This window comes from Gopherus evgoodei, chromosome 1 (genome assembly GCF_007399415.2).
Source record: "Gopherus evgoodei ecotype Sinaloan lineage chromosome 1, rGopEvg1_v1.p, whole genome shotgun sequence".
Lineage (NCBI taxonomy): Eukaryota > Metazoa > Chordata > Testudines > Testudinidae > Gopherus > Gopherus evgoodei.
The window spans coordinates 238,028,072-238,047,469 of NC_044322.1; the positions used below are offsets into that span (position 1 = coordinate 238,028,072).

General features: G+C 44.6%; 1 protein-coding gene across 5 annotated transcripts in view; it reads right to left on the minus strand.

Moving 5' to 3' along the window:
* The window catches only part of PARVB (parvin beta), a 107,340-nt gene that overhangs the window by 46,705 nt on the left and 41,237 nt on the right, over positions 1-19,398 (minus strand). For all 5 annotated transcript variants that reach the window (XM_030539938.1, XM_030539956.1, XM_030539959.1 and 2 more), the window contains exons 3-4: positions 13,997-14,067; positions 378-480 (exon numbers count right to left, since the gene is read on the minus strand). In XM_030539938.1, the coding sequence (XP_030395798.1) occupies positions 378-480; positions 13,997-14,067 (174 nt within the window). The remainder of the gene's footprint in view (positions 1-377; positions 481-13,996; positions 14,068-19,398) is intronic.

Here is a 19,398-nt window from a genome sequence, read left to right on the forward strand (position 1 = left end):
TCAGCCCAAAGACTTTCAAAAAACTGGACACATTAAATCTAACATTAAGCCAGTTTCACTTTGATTGACCAAGATTAGCACATGCCTCCTTACCCCCCATTTCATCTATCTGGGATGTTCTCCCAAGTGAGCGGAGTTTAGACATCAGCATGAATCACCCATTCCGGGGAGCAGGATTCTCGTCTACTCCAATCCCCTCTCTGGTCACATGAACAGAAAGATAGGACAGGCTGATGCTGTGTCTGATGGCTAAAGTGGATGGACTGAATATTTAACTTTACCAAAACTGCAGACAGCTAGTCTGTGGGGGGCAACTAGCCATCAAACCAGAGGGGCTGACTTCTTTGCAAAGCTCCCCTTCTGTAGCTTCAACTCACCCAAAAGCTTCTGCAGCACTTGCCCATCATAAAGGTCCTCTTCAAGCTGCTTAACGATGATTCTTTCTTCCACCAGGACATCGTTAATCCAGTCAATTAGAACCTGGGAGAATGGAGATGGGAGGCAAGTGTCTAATCACTGAAGCGAGTTACTTGTATCACAAGCAGCAATCAAAGTAAGGACCAGAAACACATAACCCTGCATGAATAATCATCTGGTATATTTACTTCCAAACAATAGAGAGATCAGGTGGTGAAAAGACGCTAGAACTTTTTTGGGGCCCAGATCTTGCAAGAGTTCTCTCCCTTTCCAGAGCCAGTCAGTAATAGGTGATGAAAATATACAGCTCACTGTCATCCATTATTCCATTCAGGTCCTTTTGCTCCCAAAACACAGGCTTCTACCACTTGAGCTAACTCTCTGTTACAGGCAATACATACAGTATTGGTCTTTAGAAAGATCTCTAAGCCAATCACTAGAGGGCAACAGTCACAAAGACCTGAGCACAGCAGAGCAGCGGTATATATACACACTAAACAGTACTTCACAGCTGTTTGGTCACTGGCCAGAAAGGGACGGGTGATTTACAAAGACAATGTGCTCTAGCTCCTACTATGGGCTAGACTCCCTGAAAGAATAATCCCAGTCCTTTATCAACCCAAGCAATATATGGATGAGAAGTCACGTGACCAGATATCAAGTGTGAAAAATCAGGACACTTTTGGGAGGAGGTCAGGGGGACAATAGTTGCGTATATAAGGCCATGTCTACATCTAAAATTTTGCAGCGCTGGTTGTTACAGCTGTATTAGTACAGCTGTATAGGGCCAGCGCTGCAGAGTGGCCACACTTACAGCAACCAGCGCTGCAAGTGGTGTTAGATGTGGCCACACTGCAGCGCTGTTGGGCGGCTTCAAGGGGGGTTCCGGGAACGAGAGAGCAAACCGGGAAAGGAGACCAGCTTCGCCGCGGTTTGCTCTCGCGTTCCCGGAGCCACCCTGCAAACCGCAGGGAAGGAGACCTGCTTGCTCGGGGTTCCGGGAACGAGAGAGCAAACCGGGAAAGGAGACCAGCTTCGCCGCGGTTTGCTCTCGCGTTCCCGGAGCCACCCTGCAAACCGCAGGGAAGGAGACCTGCTTGCTCGGGGTTCCGGGAACGAGAGAGCAAACCGCGGCGAAGCTGGTCTCCTTTCCCGGTTTGCTCTCTCGTTCCCCGAACCGCCGAGCAAGTGGTTCTCCTTCCCTGCGGTTTGCAGGGTGGCTCCGGTAACGAGAGAGCAAACCGCGGCAAAGCTGGTCTCCTTTCCCGGTTTGCTCTCTCGTTCCCCGAACCGCCGAGCAAGCGGTTCTCCTTACCTGCTTGCTAGGGGTTCCGGGAACGAGAGAGCAAACCGGGAAAGGAGATCAGCTTGATTACCAGAGGCTTCCTCCTTCCACGGAGGTCAAGAAAAGCGCTGGTAAGTGTTTACATTGGATTACCAGCGCTGGATCACCAGCGCTGGATCCTCTACACCCGAGACAAAACGGGAGTACGGCCAGCGCTGCAAACAGGGAGTTGCAGCGCTGGTGATGCCCTGCAGATGTGTACACCTTCAAAGTTGCAGCGCTGTAACTCCCTCACCAGCGCTGCAACTTTCTGATGTAGACAAGCCCTTAGACAAGGCCCCTAATACTGGGACGTCTGGTGACCTGAATGAGACTTTACATAGTGCACCCACAGCACAATACAGACAGACAGAGCAGTGTGGAACCAAAATTCTAGCCAGCTCGATAGTCACTCTGTACCGTGCATGACAGGTTCCATATGCTAAATTAGCTTAACTATAAAATCTTGCATGTGCTAACCAAAGCAGGAAGGAGCATAAAGAATCTTCTAAAAAAGGAACAACATTAAATTTGTCAGGCCTCAGACATAATCCTATTAAAAGTAACAGGCAAAACAGTGTCATGTCTTTGTTTAGTTGGCACCAGAATGGGGGAAATGTAGTTCATCACTTGTTTTACTCCAGTTTACTATGTCAAGCTCTATATATAAAGTACATTTTGCTGAACTAATGTAATTTTTGTAATAAGAGACCTTGCTTTCTGCTATTAAATTTTCACTTATAAATGGAGAGGCAGTATTGCCAGCCTCAAGTCTTCAAAAACAATGAGGCAGGGTGCCCAAAAATCATGAGAATGGCTAAAAAATCATAAGGTTTTAAATGTTATATATACAAAATTGTGGATTCCATTAATTTGCTTTCTTGCTAGAACCCCCATTTCCACCTTTTCTCCTCAGCCATGAACGTTTGGATTGTATTTTGTTTTTCTATATGAAAGCTGACATATATATAATCCTGTGATGACAGGAGCTGGGATTTAAAAAGAAATATTGTGAGACTTGTGACAAAAATCACCAGAGTCAGCAACACTGGGAGAAACAGGCATGTGGGATGTTCTAATTACAAGGTGTATCTGGCTAATTTATACAAGTTAGTCAGGTTCAGCTACCTCACAGCAGCAGAGAGAGATACTTTGGGCTTGTCTACATGAGGCCAGCAAAGTGCACCAGAGGGATGTAATTGGTAAAGTACACTAACGTGCTGCACTCTAATTGCCCCATGTAGACACTGCTGGCACGCTGTAAAACAGGGGTGGGCAAACTTTACGGCCCGAAGGCCAGATCAGGGAATAGAAAATGTATGGCGGGCCATGAATGCTCACAGAATTGGGGTTGGGGTGTCGGAGAGGGTGTGGGCTCTGGGGTGGGGCTGGGGATGAGGAGTTTGGGGTGTAGGCAGGTGCTCTGGGCTGGGACCAAGGGGTTTGGATGGCAAATGGGGGATCAGGGCTGCAGCAGGGGTGCAGGAAGGGGTACAGGTTCTGGCTGGAGGTTTGGGCTCTGGGGTGAGGCTAGGGATGAGAGGTTTGGGGTGCAGGAGGATGATCCAGTCTGTGATCAAGCGGTTTGGAGAGCGGGAGGAGGATCAGGGCTGGGGCAGCAGGTTGGGGCGTGGGGAGAGGCTCAGGGGGTGCAGGCTCCGAGTGGTGCTTGCTTCAAGTGGCTCCCGGAACCAGCAGCATGTCCCTCTCCAGCTCCCACGTGGAGGTATGGCCAGGAGGCTCTGCACGCTGCCCTGTCCGCAAGCACTGCCCCTGCAGCTCTCATTAGAGCGCGTCAGAGCTGGAGCAGGGCCATGGCGCGGCTTCTGGTAGCTGCATAGTGTGGTCCTGACCCTGCACCCTGACTGGAGGGGGCCAAGCTGCTTCATGTGGCTCATGGGCCTGTTTAAAATGGCTCATTGGTCGAATCCGGCCCGTGGGCCGTAGTTTGCCCACCCCTGCTCTAAAAGGTACCTAGCTTGTGTTAACACAAAATAGGTACTTTTAGGGTGTGCCAGCAGGACCTACATGGGCCTGTTAAAGTGCACCATATTAGAATGCTTAAAAAAAATAATAAATCAATCACACCCTTCTAGGGCGCTTTGCCAGTGCCATGTAGACAAGTTCAGGGCTGGGGGGGGGGGGGGGGAAGCACAATTTTTCACAAGTTTCAGCTGGACAACATAGTGAGCCCTTGACTGAGGGTGAACTGGGATAGTTTGTGGGTATGATCATCACATCTGCCCTTTGCTTTAAGCTGCCTGGAAGCAAAAGAAACTTGGTAATAAAAAGAATGCTCTACAAGTTGTTGTTTTTTTTAATTAAAAATGTTTTGAACAGATTTCCATGAGGCAATAGCAGCAGCTCTTTAATGCTGTGCAGGATATAAGCACACAACTAAAGCGACTCACATGTAATGTATTTTTCAATGGGGGATGGGGGCAAGAGGGAGACAGAGTTTAAAGGCGTTTGATGACTAAGTGCTCTGCAATAGTTTAGACATTGCACCTCTGTGAGTTCATAAAGAAGCTACATGTATCTGCTTCGTCATTCACTTCAGCCAAGCAAACATCACTTCCTCAGCATATACAATAAAGTACCCAGCCTCTCCTTCTTTGTGCACCTTATGTCAGAGCCCTTCAGTGATCTCTTCTCAGGCCATGTCTTGATAGGGGCACCGACCCCTCCGTTCTTCTTCTCGACATTTAGACTGAGATTTTTGAAAGAGCCTAAGGGAGTTAGGCACTCACATCCTCTCATATTTCAATGTGAACTAGGTGCCCTACTCCCTTACACTCCTGTGACAATCCCAGCCATTGTCAGCTGGCCAAAGATTACACCCAGAGTAAGTGGGAGTGCAACCTGCATAGAACAGTTTGGAAGGCATTACTCAATAGGGCAGAGCAGCCCTTGCAGACTAGGTCAGGGAACTCCAACCTACTAACTTATAGCCCCCTTCTGCGGGCAGCAGGGCAGTACAGACTCGTTGGTAAAGGGGAGAATGAGGTTACAGTATTTTTTTTAGGGTAGGAAGGGACCATTACAGTGAAAGGAAGAGAAGAAGGAAATGCGGGTTGGGATGGGAGAGGAAGACAGGCCTCCTTTAGCATTACACACTGTTCACTAACTCCAGTAAAAAGCAACTCCCAATTAAGTAGACACATTCTTGTCTGAGATGGTAAAATAGAGATATTGCAGCCTCTTCCTGAACTGCACCACCTCGATAACTGTTGGACAGGAATAGAAAATGTTTAGCAAGAAAGAAGCTATAAAGAAACACACAATTAGCATCATTCCTTTAAAAGAGGAGGGCCAGATTTTTTTTGAAGTGCATTGAAGTGATTAGAGTTTCAAATTAGCAAAAGTTCTCAGCTGCAGCAGCTTCCATTGAGAACAATGACAGTTTGAGTGTTAAGCTCTTGAAAATTTGGCCCAAAGACTGTGACTGAAGTTACTTCATCACCTTTCTAGTATCACAATAGTGACAGAGAAGAGATTGAGAGAGAGAGAGAGAGACCATGGGTAAACAGATTTCAAAAGGATCCATGTGAATTAGGAGCCTCAAGTGCCATTTTCAAAATAGGAACCTAAACCTCATTGACTTCCCAAGTCACTTAAGTATTTTGGAAAATGTTACCCCATGTAAGGAGTTAAATTACAGCACTCACAGTTTAAATTTAGAATAAAAAAGACCTCTTGGCAAAAGCCCATAAAGGAGAGAGAAATAAAACAAGGACTAACTGTACAGTTTCTAAAAAATTAATACAATGGCTACATTTGAAAAGGGGGGAAGCAAAAAACGTTAAAAACTTATTTAATATGCAGCTCACAATACCAGCCCTCCTAGAGAAAATGAATTTGTAATTAAAAATAATCCATCCAAACCTTTTTGAAAAAGCCCTCAGAGACTGACAAGAGCTGCAGTTTTCAAAAACCAAAGTTAGCCAGACTGCCTCTTGATTTCCTGATTGCAAAAGCTTGTGTCTTGCTGAGGAAATCTGAAAAAATGCTCTCTGCATTGGATCTTCTTAACTTTTTCAAGGGGAGAAACAATCTCATTTGGTTTTATTTAAAATTTAAAACAGAGATAGATTTTTTTCTGATTCATTTCCCACAGAAGCTTAACTCTTCATGTCTTCCAAGTCTCCCATTCACACAAAGACAGAGGCACAATCTAGCCAATTAGCTGCAATAACTGACTGTTTAAGCAGCTCAATATAGATTCAGACACAGCAAAGCTCTTAAGCCTGTACTTAACTGACCATGTGATTAGTCCCACTGGAGTCAGTGGGAATATTTGTGTGCTCAAAGTTTTGTGCATGCTTAAGTGTTTTGCGGGATCAAGGTCTTAAATTCCTAAAAGTGGAATTTCTCTCAGTTGTTCTACAGTATTTGGCTAGTAGCAGTTTTAAAACTGCAGTAAAGTCAACTCTTCTCCCCACCATCACCTCACCTGCTGCCTCATACAGATGTTGACATGTAAAAACAATCCCCAGCTGTATTACAGCCGCAGGCACATATATGCATAATAAATTGCATAAACATGCCAGTGGTGCTTTAAATTTTGACACATATATTTATTAAACCACTTTTAGGACAAACTCTTATGTCGGATTTAATGAGCCATGTTTTATTATGAAGTGCTGGGCTGAAAATTGAAATTGCCACCAGGTAGAACCCAGAAATAAAACGGTGTGAATATCCTACAAGATAAAAAAAAAACTGGTCTGCCTGGCTGACTGGTATTATACACAGGTAAGCTCATTTTTTGCCTCAACCTTCACCAGTCCCATAAAGTGCTTTATTAGAAAGGCTGCCTGCCCCAGAACACATTGAAACTTGTTCAGAGCAAACTTGCAGAGATCAAGGACAAAGAGCCCTAGGTCACTGCCGCTGAAAATAAAGAACACAAAATAGAAACAAAGCAAGTACATAAGAGCATCTGGCACAATGGGAAAGCAGGAAGCCGAGCAACCAAACAGAGCAAAGAAAGCCAACTCCAAGCAAAAAGGTCATTAAAACAAGAGTTGGAAGTGCCCCCTGCAAGAATGTGAAAGCAGGCAGAAAACAAGATAGCTCAGCTCATTATGTGGTTGAGTGTGGAAACTGCTGGTGTAAGTCATTCAGGTCTACAAGTCTTTTGGCTAAACCTTCAATTTGGGCTGTTTCTGGACAAACAGATTTTTTTATTTTTAAGACTGAACATGTAGCTTTTTTAACAAAACTTGTACCGGTTAGTCCCTAATGGGTTCCGGGTGCACCAGTTAGTCACATGGTAGGCAAAACTCACAAACCCATGCTCAAAGCTCACAGCTCAGTGGTTTCATTTAAAGTTTTGTCTTTATCATATCTGACACAAACTATGCATTTAATCTTGAAGGAGTGAAAACTAACTGAAAATGTTTGTTGACCACAGGGATTGACCAAGTAGCATTGCTTGGAGCACAATTCCGTTTAGGAGACTGTTCAAGAGCTAAAACATCCTGTAACATCAGTTGATTTTACAAGGTTTCTGTCAAAAATTGCTTGCAAGATTTGGTTGCTGTCGAATCTGAACCTGAAAGATTCTTTGAACCTGCAAGCTCTCTTTGCAAGATTTTGGTCCTAAATGGAAGAAACCTTGTAAGATCAGCTGATTGTAACTAGGGTGACCAGATGTCCTGATTTTATAGGGACAGTCCTGATATTTGGGGCTTTGTCTTATATAGGCACCTATCACTCCCCAGTCTTTGTCCTGATTCTTCACACTTGCTATCTGGTCACCCTAATTGTGACAGATGTGAGACCTGGGAAGTGTAAAGAGTTCAAACTCCTTCAAATATGCCAGACAGGCATGGACTTTTGAGACAATAAGTGCGGAATTCACAAGGAGTGATTAATGCAAATTATGCAACCCTGGTTGCGCAAAAACCCAGCCTGTTGAAGCTACACCCTGAGGAAAGGGCCATTGACTGATTGACCATTGACTTGATCCTGGAGACTGGAGATCAAAGGCACAAGAGCTGTATAAAGAAACAGCTGAAGTGACCAGTTGGTATCAGTTGGCGTCTGGTTCCCGATTTAAAAAAACTGACATGAACTTGTAACCCAGGGGGCACTCAGTTGTGGAGTCTGAAAGACTGACACCTGCCAGAGCCTTATGTTGGGGTTGGGGTAACCTCTTATAAGCATTTAGCATGTGTGTAGATTCTTTTATTGTTTTTATATGTTTTCTCTGTAATGCTTTTGCCCTAAGAATAAATGCAGCTTTGTGAAGGCTGGTTGGTAAACCGATATACAGTGTTATAATCTCTGGAGAAAAAATTAATGACAGGTTCTGTACCCTGCTCAGATCTGTTGGGAAACCCACAGGAAGGTGCAGAGGGACTGCAAGCCTAAAGCTCCCTGTCTAAAGGGAGAGAGGCCAGTTCTCCGCCCCAAGAGAGGCAAGTGCTGGGAAGTCTAAACCTTAAGTGGATGCCATCAAGGAGGGAGCTCAAAGGTGCAGTGAGTCCTGAAACTGTGACATGCATGTTGCAAGATTTCCCTCAGCTAGAATGGGGGAAATCCTAAGAGAATAAGTGTTTACATGAGATTTTGGATAGTTTTCAAAAGTGCTAACTGATTTAGGAGCCTAAATCCAAATCCCATTGACTTTCAATGAGATGTAGGCTTCTAGGTCAGTTAAGAACTGTAATACTGAGTAGTGAAATGCCTAAATCCTTTAAAGGTCTGGGTCTTAGACACTTTTGGAAATTACACTCTTTGGCTGTATCTGGACCAAAATCAAAAATTAGGCCCCTTCCAGTTTTGGAGCCAACCAACAACAGAACACATAGATATGAGAGTTCAAGAGGATTCAAATCTGCATTACTCTCAAGATCACAATATTTGAAGTTATTCAGAAGAACTGGAATAGCTTACAAATATCCCCGACTACTCATTAGAATTATTTAAATAGATTGGTTTCAACTATGTTCACATCACTTAGGTGTTTACTCTAACAATTTAATGGTAGGAATGTTCACCAAAACAGAGAATCTTAAAGCAATGATTCGGGATATTAATGGGAAAAAATTTTAAATATGTAAACAAGAACATTCATATTGGAAACCTGATAACAAGGGCTTGTCTACATGGCCCCAGAGTTCAGTTTACAGGGGCATAAACTGACGTGCACACCAAAGGATGTGCTGTAACTGCCCCATGTGGACATTGCTGGTGCAAACTAAAAGGTACCTAGTTTGCATTAATTTATCTCCACCTGGGGCTTTTACAATGCAGCACTTTGGTGTGCACTGCAGTTCACATCCTGATAATCCAAACTGCAAGGTCATGTAGACAAGCCCTAAGAATTATCACATGCTTATCTAATCAGAGAAGAGCCACATACCAAGCAACCCAAGTGACCAGTCAAAAATAACCATCAAATCTGAATTCCAAATACTCACATAAAATTGTTTGCAAATAAGCCACAGACCAAGAACAAATGAGTTTGAGAAAAGTTTAAGAAGGTCACCCACAGCCAGGGCTGGCTTGAGGTTTTTTGCCACTCCAAGCAAAAAAATTTTGGCTGCCTCCCACCCCTGCCCTGGGCTTTCATCCCCCAGTGCCCTCCTTTACCCACACTCCCTGCCGCCCCAGCCCTGGGCTCCCCCACCAGTGCTGACTCCGCCTGCTCCTCCCTTGCCTCCAGCCGGTCCGACAACGAAGCTCCCAGGCCGTGCCTCAGCCCAGGGTCCCTCCAGCCAGGGCTCCCATCTCCAGAACCGGCCAGAACCTGTGAGGGCAGAGTTGGGGGACCGCCCCAGCAGGGGGATGAGGAGCCGGGGCAGGGTAGCCCCAGAGGGAGCGGAGCCCAGAAGAGTGGGATGCAGGCCCCACACACCAGCGCCTCACCCTCTATGACCCCGCTGCTGCTTCTGACCACCCTGACCACCCAGCCTAAGTGTCCCCCACTCAGAGTCTGCCCAGCCCAGCAGCAAGATGCGGGCGCTGCTCCTCCGCAGCGTGAACCGCAGTGGCCACAGGGCACCCCTCACGTACGATGCGCTGCTGCTACCAGGGCCGACTCTAAGCTTTTGTTGCTGGAAGAAAAAAAAATGGCTGGAATGCCGCCCCTGAAAATGTGCCACCCCAAGAACGTGCTTGGTTTGCTGGTGCCTAGAGCCGGCGCTGCCCACAGCAAAAAAGTCCCAAAATTCCTGGATAAGCTATTTACTATGAACTATTGTCTCAGTTCTTCTGATTTGATCTGAGTTTCCAGCTTTGGCCCATCTAGTAAATTTCACACAACTCTAATCAGAGCCTACTGTTCTACCAAAACCAGAACTGTAATTTGCCCCACACAGCTGTGAATGAAGTGGAAAACAAGAACTGATGGCCACTGATGGAATTTATTTGATTATCTAGTTGTTCTTTGCAGCTGGACTTCCTACTGACCGATTGTGCCAGACTATTTTTAAAATATATAATTATACTAAACATCACTTTTTTCTTTTTTTTAAGCCCATCTCTAGCTTGTGCTCATTTTCAGTTCTGTAAGAGCATTCAAAGCATCTATTATCGTGTCCTCCATACAGCAGTCATCCAGTATAAGAGATTTAGTATGCTTGCTGGGATGAAAAGTTATTTTCCCTTTTGTTCTTTCTGCATTACAGTGGGATTCTACAGTCTGTCTCCCCCAGAGTTAGGACAGTTATGTTTTAATCACTTCCAAATGCACACAAAAGCCTGCGGTGCTTAATCCACTACGGATACACTTCTTATTGCAGCAGGAAAGAAGAGATTAAACAATCTTTTTCTGTGGAGCCAAAAGGTATTAAACAATATGTCACCGTTAGATTCCCTGGTTCATTTTCCCAGGGGCTTCCCTGCCCTGACACTGCTTTTCACAACACTGATTTGTGAGTGTGTATGTGAGTGGAGTGGGAACAATTAAGAAGGGGGATTAAAATACTGTAGATGTATCCACTTTTTAGAGAGGGGAAAGAACTAATGAAAAGGTTTAGAATAAAAATTAAAGCTATCAAAGTAACTATTCAGTTTTCCCCTCTTTATTTAATGGTGATCTTAGACTGTAAACTCTGTGGAGCACAGACTGTCTTGTTTTGGGTTTGTGCCGCACCTAGCACAATGAGGTCCTGGTCCCCAATTAGGGTTCTTAGGTGCTACCACAACTCAGATAATAAGTAACAATAGTAATAGACAGCTTAATGACCCATTAAAAGAATACAGAGCAAACAGAAGATCAACCTGTCGCACTTTCATTAGGGCATTCAGATACAATCACAGCATAATTCAATCCCCTCTCTGCCTCACAGTATCACACCACATTAGCTCTCAAATTCCTTTCCAATTATGCCACTGTACAAACTCCTGCCTTAAATTATGCTTGTGAATGGTTAACGAATATTTACACTTATATAGGGCCCTCCTCTTGGAGTAGCCTCACCAGAAGAAACACAAGGCTCTTTTGGGATGGTCCAGAGGAGACAGCCCCTAGTGGCTTCCAGGACATAGGGATCATTTCTCCATTGCCCTGAATGTTGTACAATCATGTGCAACTGTACAAAGTGGGAGTAAAATGTTACCAGTCTGATTTGTAAGCAACTGAGCCGAGTAATGGTGAACCAGGCCCCAATCCTGCAATGAAATCCATGCATAGAGACCCTTGCGCCTATGAGGAGCACATTACAGTATAAAGGCTCAAGTCATCATCCTCTCTCTAGTCAGATTTTGAGGGGAGGAGAACCTTGCTAATTTGTATTAATGACTCAAAAGATTCACACCTGCCCACAGCATAAGGGCTCCAAGTCTCACTAAATTCAATAGCAAAGCTCCCAAGTCTACTACATTTCAGAGTGTGCTTGGTTCACTTATTCTGACCACACTGGTTCAGTTTTGATTATTCATAGGAAAGCCATGAACACCCCATAGTACAGCTTGGAAAAGCGGCATGAGACCACTAGGGTTTTTGCAAGCACTGTCGGGTTTGAGGATTAACACAGTGAGAATGAGTGAGATTCTACCGGGTTTTAACCCACAACATATTCAAGGGGAATAGCACCATATGTACTTGCACACAGCTCCTCTCTAAAGCTGGATTTACAACTGGACAGGAAGCTGGCTTTATGTTCCTAAAGCAATGCCCTGCCATTGCTGTGCTGATAATACAACGATGGGTGTGTTTGTTGTAAGCACATACATATGCTGCTGTGGTATTTCTTTAAAGCATGCATTCACTCCAGTGATGTACCAAGTAAAGATATCCTGACAAGAATGTATCAAAGCACACGTCCTTTCCTCCTTCATGGGATTACATAATCCAGATTTTTCTGACCCATCTAAGCATTATTGCTCTGTGCTTTCTATCCAAAGCAATACAAATCAAAAGCCTCGCACACAGAGAGGCAGGTACAGGAAATGTAGTAAGATAGTAGTATGAGCATGAAAGACAGAATGCATTAGGGCAGAGGTTCTCAACCTTTTTCTTTGAGGCCACCACCAACATGCTATAAAAACTTCACCGCCCACCTATGCCACAATAACTGGTTTTCTGCGTATAAATGCCAGGGCGGCATTAGAGGGTAGCAAGCAAGGCAATTGCTTGGGTCCCCATGCCACTGGGGTCCTGGCAAAGCTACATTGCTCAGGCTTCAGCCCCGGATGGTGGGACTCAGAGCCCCAGGCTTCAGCCCAAGCTTTGGCTTTCTGACCTGGGACTTAGCAAGTCTAACACTGGCCCTACTTCGCAGCCCCCTGAAACCTGCTCGCAGTGCCCCCAGATCCCTGGTTGAGAACCACTTCATTAGGGTACAGACCTGCCAACGCTTCTCCCTCTGCTCCAACCTTCACTCAGTTAACCTCAACACCCTAACCCTTAAACTCATCCTTCTAAATGCTACACACTCTGGGTTAGACTCCTCCACCTCACACAGAGCATGAGTAAATGAGCATTGTGTGGGGAACTGGGGCTGGAGTGGGATGGAATTTACAACTGTTATAGGAAGGCTGTGGGGCAATACTACAGATCCTGAGCTGGAATAACAGCTGCTGGCACTCCACACACATAGTGCAGATGTTCCCAGCTACTGGATACATGAACATCACAGATCCAGTCCCTCCCCTAACACACAGGTAGATCAGAAGCTTCTGTTCTCCCTGTCTCATAACACAAAAGCAAAGGGACATTCAATGAAATTGAAAGGAGGAGAATTCAAGACCAGCAAAAAAAGAATAATAATAATTTTCACACGCTGTGAATTATACTGTGGAACTCATAATTATACTGTGGAACTCATTGCCACAGGGGGCTGTTGAGGCCAAGAATATAGTAAGAATTCAAAAAGGGATTAGATATTTATATAGATACCAAGAATATCCAGAGTGAGCATAATAAACAAGAAAATAGAATGGAAGGGATGTTAAACCTCAAGCTTTAGGGCTTAACCGTAAACCAATCTCTAGCTTTAAGAGATCTGAATGAGACACCTAATGTGGGGGGCAGATTATGCCACATCCGCCTACTGTGGGGTTCTTGCATCTTCCTCTGAAGCATCTGGCTCTAGTCATCATAGAGAACAGCATGCTGGACTAGATGGACCTCAGGTCTGCTCATTATGGCAATGCCTATATTCCTATACTCTCAATGCTCCTCTCCACTTGGACCTAGACTGGAGCCCACTCCCCCAGTGTGCAAATATGAAGACCACCCTGCACAACCATTTCACCTGCTCCCTTCCTGGAACAGGGGTACTGCTGGGGCTCCACAACGCAGAGCATGGGCCCTTCTCCACCATGGCAGAATTTCACACACAGCGAAAAATCCCATTCCTCCTTTACTGATCATTTCATCCATCTGCGCTCCTTTCCTGTAACCCAAACTCACTCCTACCAAAACGGTTTCCCCTGCTATCACAGTGACAGGGAGCCCTCTCTCTCACGTCATAAGGAATAGCACTGTGATCATTGCTAGATTCAAGCTGAACTCTGCTTCACTTCAGTATTTAAAGGGATGAAACTGTAGCCTTCATCTCCCCTCCCTAAGCATCCTCAGACTCTCAGATGTCTGCTAATCTCTCCTTATATCTTCTTTGCTGTTGGCCTTACTTCCTAACACTTCTACGTGACCTCAATATCCAGGACAGTTCATGAATTATTATCTCTTTACATAGATGTATTCTCAGTAACAAACCTCTGGTTTGTAAAGGATTACATGTAGCAATCTAAAGATTTTTTCATGAAAGAAAAACAAGACAAGTATTTACTTCCTACCTTGATTAGTTCTTTGAACTTGGAGTCTTCTTTGGAGTTGGGATCGATCATGGTACGTTCCTCATTTTCCTCTGGCCATTGAGAAGGGAAATGTCTAGTTAGAGCCATGACATGAACACACTCTCGAGGATATTACAGGAGCTATTATTTGCAAATCTGGCTGGAAGTTGATTAAGAAATGACAAAGTCTAGTCATCAAACTAGTGAGGGAACATCAAGTGATCAAAGCATGGGGAATTCTTTAGAGATAAACTGAAGGATTACACAGTACTAACTTCCCTAAAATAAGATTCAATTGGCCTTCATCAGGTCACGCAGCATAGTGTGTGTCAAGCTGCAACATCTAGTCTCCTGTATCATGTAGGCTCCTTGGGGCAGGGCTGTGTCTTTTTCCAGACAGACCAGAGCACATTACTGGCACCCAGCTAACAATGATGATCATTTTATCCTTTCATCAGTTATTTAATTTTCCTTTTAAGCTACATCATCAGACTGCAGCATCCTAAAGAACCCAGTAAACTCACTGCATTATGCTCCCTGTAACAGGGTTGACATGGGATTATGGGTCATACTCCTTGTGATGGTGCACTCCATATGATGTTATGAAAATATGCTAATGAGTGTGACTATAATGTAACTGGAATATGCTTCATGCAAAAGGTCTCTTGTAAGGTGTCATTACAAAGCTTATAATTTACTGAGTGTGAACATCCTATTTGTATAAATGTATCACTCTAGTATCTGAAACTAAAAATATGAAATATAACTCTGAGCTCCTATTGTAATTATGCAAAGTGTGGGCCATTAATGGTGGTTTGGAATCTTGATGGCTCCCATTAACTAGTACAATTGGTTGCAAATGGCTCTGTTTACTTGTAAGTCTTCTTGTATGTGTGTGTGCTGGCAAGTGGGTAATGAAGTCTTACAGTGACATCTGATCATATCACTTGAACTGGAATCCATCTTTAACCTGGTGTTTTTCCATTTAGAAGTTGGGGTGGGAACCCAGAAAGGGACAAAGGATTCCCACCTTGTGCAAAAGATACATAAGGGAGTGGAATAGAACAAAGGGGGCAGCAGTCATGAGAAATCCCCCAGCTACCACCTGAGCTGGAACAAGAGCTGTACCAGGGGAAAGGACTGGCCCCAGACTAGGAAGGCATCCAGTCTGTGATAGAAGCATATTGAAACATCTCTGAGGGTGAGATTTTAGCTGTATTCAGTTTTCTTATTGTATTAGGCTTAGGCGTGCATGTTTTATTTTATTTTGCTTGGTAATTCACTTTGTTCTGTCGGTTATTACTTGGAATCACTTAAATCTTACTTTTTGTATTTAATAAAATCACTTTTTACCTATTAATTCACCCAGAGTAAGTATTAATAGCTGGGGAGGCAAACAGCTGTGCATATCCCTCTATCAGTGTTATAGAGGGTGAACAATTTATAAGTTTACCCTGTATACTATTTATACAGGGTAAAACGGATTTATTTGGGGTTTGGACCCCATTGGGAGCTGGGTATCTGAGTTCTAGAGACTGGAGCAATTCTTAAACTGTTTTCAGTTAAGCCTGCAGCTTGTGGGGAACGTGGTTCAGACTTGGACCTATGTTTGCAGCAGGCAAGTGTGCCTGGCTCAAACAAGGAAAGGTACTGAAGTCTCAAGCTGCCAGGGAAAACAGGCTTAGAGGTAGTCTGGGCACATCAGGTGACAGTCCCAAGTGGGGTTCTGTGACCCAGCCCGTCCCACTCCTTTCTCCTGCTCCCTGCCTTTTCAAATCCCACTGCAAAATTTGCTAGCTAGCAAGGACTGCACTTACTCTGCTGCAACTGCACATAATGCTGAGTCAACACCAGCAGCCATACCAAGAGTGAAACTGACAAGGACTTAGGTCAAATTCAGTTGTGCCTGGAGGAAAGTGCCTAGAGCAAGTCTAGCAGAGGTGCAATCTGCTCCATTTCTGTGGAGCTGAAGAGTGGAAAGAAGAGAAATATTTTCTCCTTGTACCTCCAAGGCGCAGCCAGACCAACACAATTTGGGAGGGAGGGGAGAAGGAGAAGGGAAAAAACACAGAAAGGAGCGGGAAATGGAACAGGGACACAGAACAGGAAGTGGAGTGGGATAAGTGGAAGGGAACAAGGAGGACATACAAATGGGAAGTGGAGTGGGGTGGGACAGTTAGAAGGCATCGAGGAGGTAGCTGGGTGCATCAGAACTGGGGACCCAGCTTAGTTCCTCAGTGTGAGCAGCAGCTAGGAGTACTGTAACTAAAGCCCTTGGCAAGGAAGTGTAGGGAGTGTCTTTCTATACAGTTCTTGGGCCAACCGAAAGAACCATGCCAATAGGCTCTGGGGGAAGACCTATCTAGCTCTTCTCAGCTTGAGTATGGTCTCCATAACACATGGGTGAAGGGAGGGAAGGAGAAGAGGGGAGACAGATAAACAAGGAAGAGGAAAGAGAAGAGGGGGTGAAAGACAAAAAATCCAAAGGAAGGGAGGAGACAAAGGAACAGAAGAGGGAGGAGTAAAGATTAATTTTAGATGGATGATTGCATTTGAGGTTTTGCCCACTGAGCCAACACTTTGTTGGACTGGTAACAAATACACTCAAACAAAGGCTCCCCCTATGTTTTTCCCCACCACAACTGAACGCATCTGTAGGTGCACACAGCATTCTACCCTAGATGCGAATATTAAGGAGCAATGTTGTTACAGCCTGTTAAATTCTGGTGCTCAATTTCAACTAGCAAACTAAGCCTTCCCCACCTTTCCTCACTGTAATCTCCTTTGTTGCTGAAATGACAGTTGTGATTTAGTTTAGAACAGCTTCTGTACATGAAAATGAAAGCACAGCTGCTACACAGCAACAAGAATGCAGCATCACAGTCTTGTTACATGATCCACTGCGCTGCAGCTAAAACAGAACTGGAGGGTTTAACTTTAGCTGTGCACATAGACATCCAGGATGAAATCCAGGACCACTGGAAGTCAATGGCAACATTTCCATTGACTTCCATGGGCCAGAATTATACCCATAGCATACACTTGCCTAAGATTTATGAGGCGGAAGCCTTTGATACATGATACACATGCCTCACATCTCACTGTACCGTTTAAGAAGCCAGTCCCGCTTGAGTGGATCTATTCTGTCGCTGCAATCAAGCCTGCCTGCCCAGGCAGACTGACTGACGCTAGCGCCACTCAAGCTAACATGCTAAAAGCAGCAGTATGGCCACTGTGGCCCAGGCAGCAGCTCCACCTGACCCCCGCGCTGCCACCTGACTTGGTCTATTCAGCCATTTTTAGCACTCTAGCTTGAGTAGAGCTAGCATGAGTCCCTCTGTGCGGGCTGGGAGGCTCTTTGCAGTGTGGACTTACCCTTTGTGTTGCCTTGATGTACACACGAATGGAAGATGGACAGAGATGCCAACACATGTGGTCCACACACAAACTATATCATGGTCACAAAAAGGAGTTGTGATGGCCACAGTGCCACGAACAGAGAGCCCTCTGAGCTGCACCACTGCTCAGGCACCAGAACACGACGACCCGCTGTACCAGTATTACAGTTACGTTGTTGTTAGTGATGAAGCTCTGCACTCACACTGGGTGGATATGACAGACTGTACAATTGAGAGGTTTCCCTAGATCGGCCCAGACACTTGGGCTCAGTTCTTTGCAGGGTCCACAATCTATTAAAAAACACCTAAACTGAACGTTGAAAACTTTTGCCAAATTTTCCACAAACCTAGGAAGAGCTTCTGATTCTGTAAGATTTCCAGTTTCTTTTGGTTCTTTACTTCCTCCTGTCTACTGGGATGAGTCAAGCAGGCTAACGCTGAGGAAGTTACACCCAGCACACGCCCAGCCCATGAGATTGCGAGCTGGAACTTTCAAAAGAGGGCTCACCCATGTTTGTGCAACACTCACCTTTCCTGTGCGGGGCCCTAATCTCTCTCAGTCTCTCTCACCCACCTTTAACAGAAGAGGGGATTAGAGAAGCTCTTTTTGCTTCTTTTTATATAAAGGCCTCATGGTGTATTATTTGCTTGAGGATCTTACCTATATCAAAACAGGACAGAATTAGACCAAGGCTCCAGCTAATCCAGTATCCCATCTCTGAAGCGTCAATACCAGATGCAGAAGAGGAAGGCATTAGGTCCCCTGCCTTTTCAATTATGGAATAAGCTCTACAGAAGTTAGTTTTCTTCCCCATTCTGGTCAGTCAGTGCCTGGTTTATGCCCAGAAGAATGCAGATTCGTCTCTCTGGTTTCCTTTGCCTATTTAATGTAGCCATGGGTTTTCCCATTATCCATATAAACAGTTACTCCTTTTTGCAACTGCCCAGAATTATTTGCCTCAGTGACATCCTGTGCCAATGAGTTCCACAGGTTAAAATATATATTGTGGAGAGGGAAGGACATTTCCTTTTTGCTTTTTAATTTCAATGTGTGCCTCCTTATTCTCATAATATCAGAAAGGATAAATAAAAGCTCTCAATTAACCTCCTCTATCACATTACTTATTTTACATACCTTTAGCATAGCCTCTCTTATTTGTCTCTTCTACGAACTAAACATTTATCATCTTTTCAATCTCTCCCACCCTCTTTTCATTCTTCAGACCCATATTTAGTCCCCTACTATTTCTTCTATATCATCATTTGTGAGATGGGATGACCACAACTCAATACAGCATTCAAGGCTGGAATGTATTATCCATTTAGTCAATACGTACTTTGAGAGAAACGATGGTCTACTGGTTAGGTTCAGAGACCAGGAGCTGTGACATCCATATTCAATTCCCAGTTCTCACACTCTGTGTGAGTTTAGGCAAGTAACCTAGGCTATGTCTACACTGTGGACCTTACAGCAGCACAGTTGTAGTGCTGCAGCTGCACCACAGTAAGGTTTTCCATGTAGCTGCTCTCTGCCAGCAGGAAAGAATTCTCCCGCTGGCATAATTAAATTACTCCTCAACAAGTGGTGGTGGCTACATGGCACTATCCACATCAGCACTTCTGTCAGTGAAACTTATGTTGGTCGGGGGGTGTTTTTTTCACACCTCGAATGAAACATTTTGCCAACAATAGCGCTAGTATAGACATACCCTTGTGTGCCTCAGTTCCCCATTAGTACAATGGGAATAATAGAACTTGCCTACCTCATAGGGGTGTTGTGAGGATAAATACATTAAAGATTGTGAGGTGCTCAGATATTACGGTGATGGGGCCAGGTAAGTATAACAAGATATATATTCAGAATTATATTCGGTCTAATTATTTGCACATCCTAGCATTTATTTGCTTTTTTGACACTGCTACACGATAAGCCAGGGATTGGCAACCTTTGGCATGTGGACCGTCAGGGAAATCCACCAGCGGACCAGGACGATTTGTTTACCT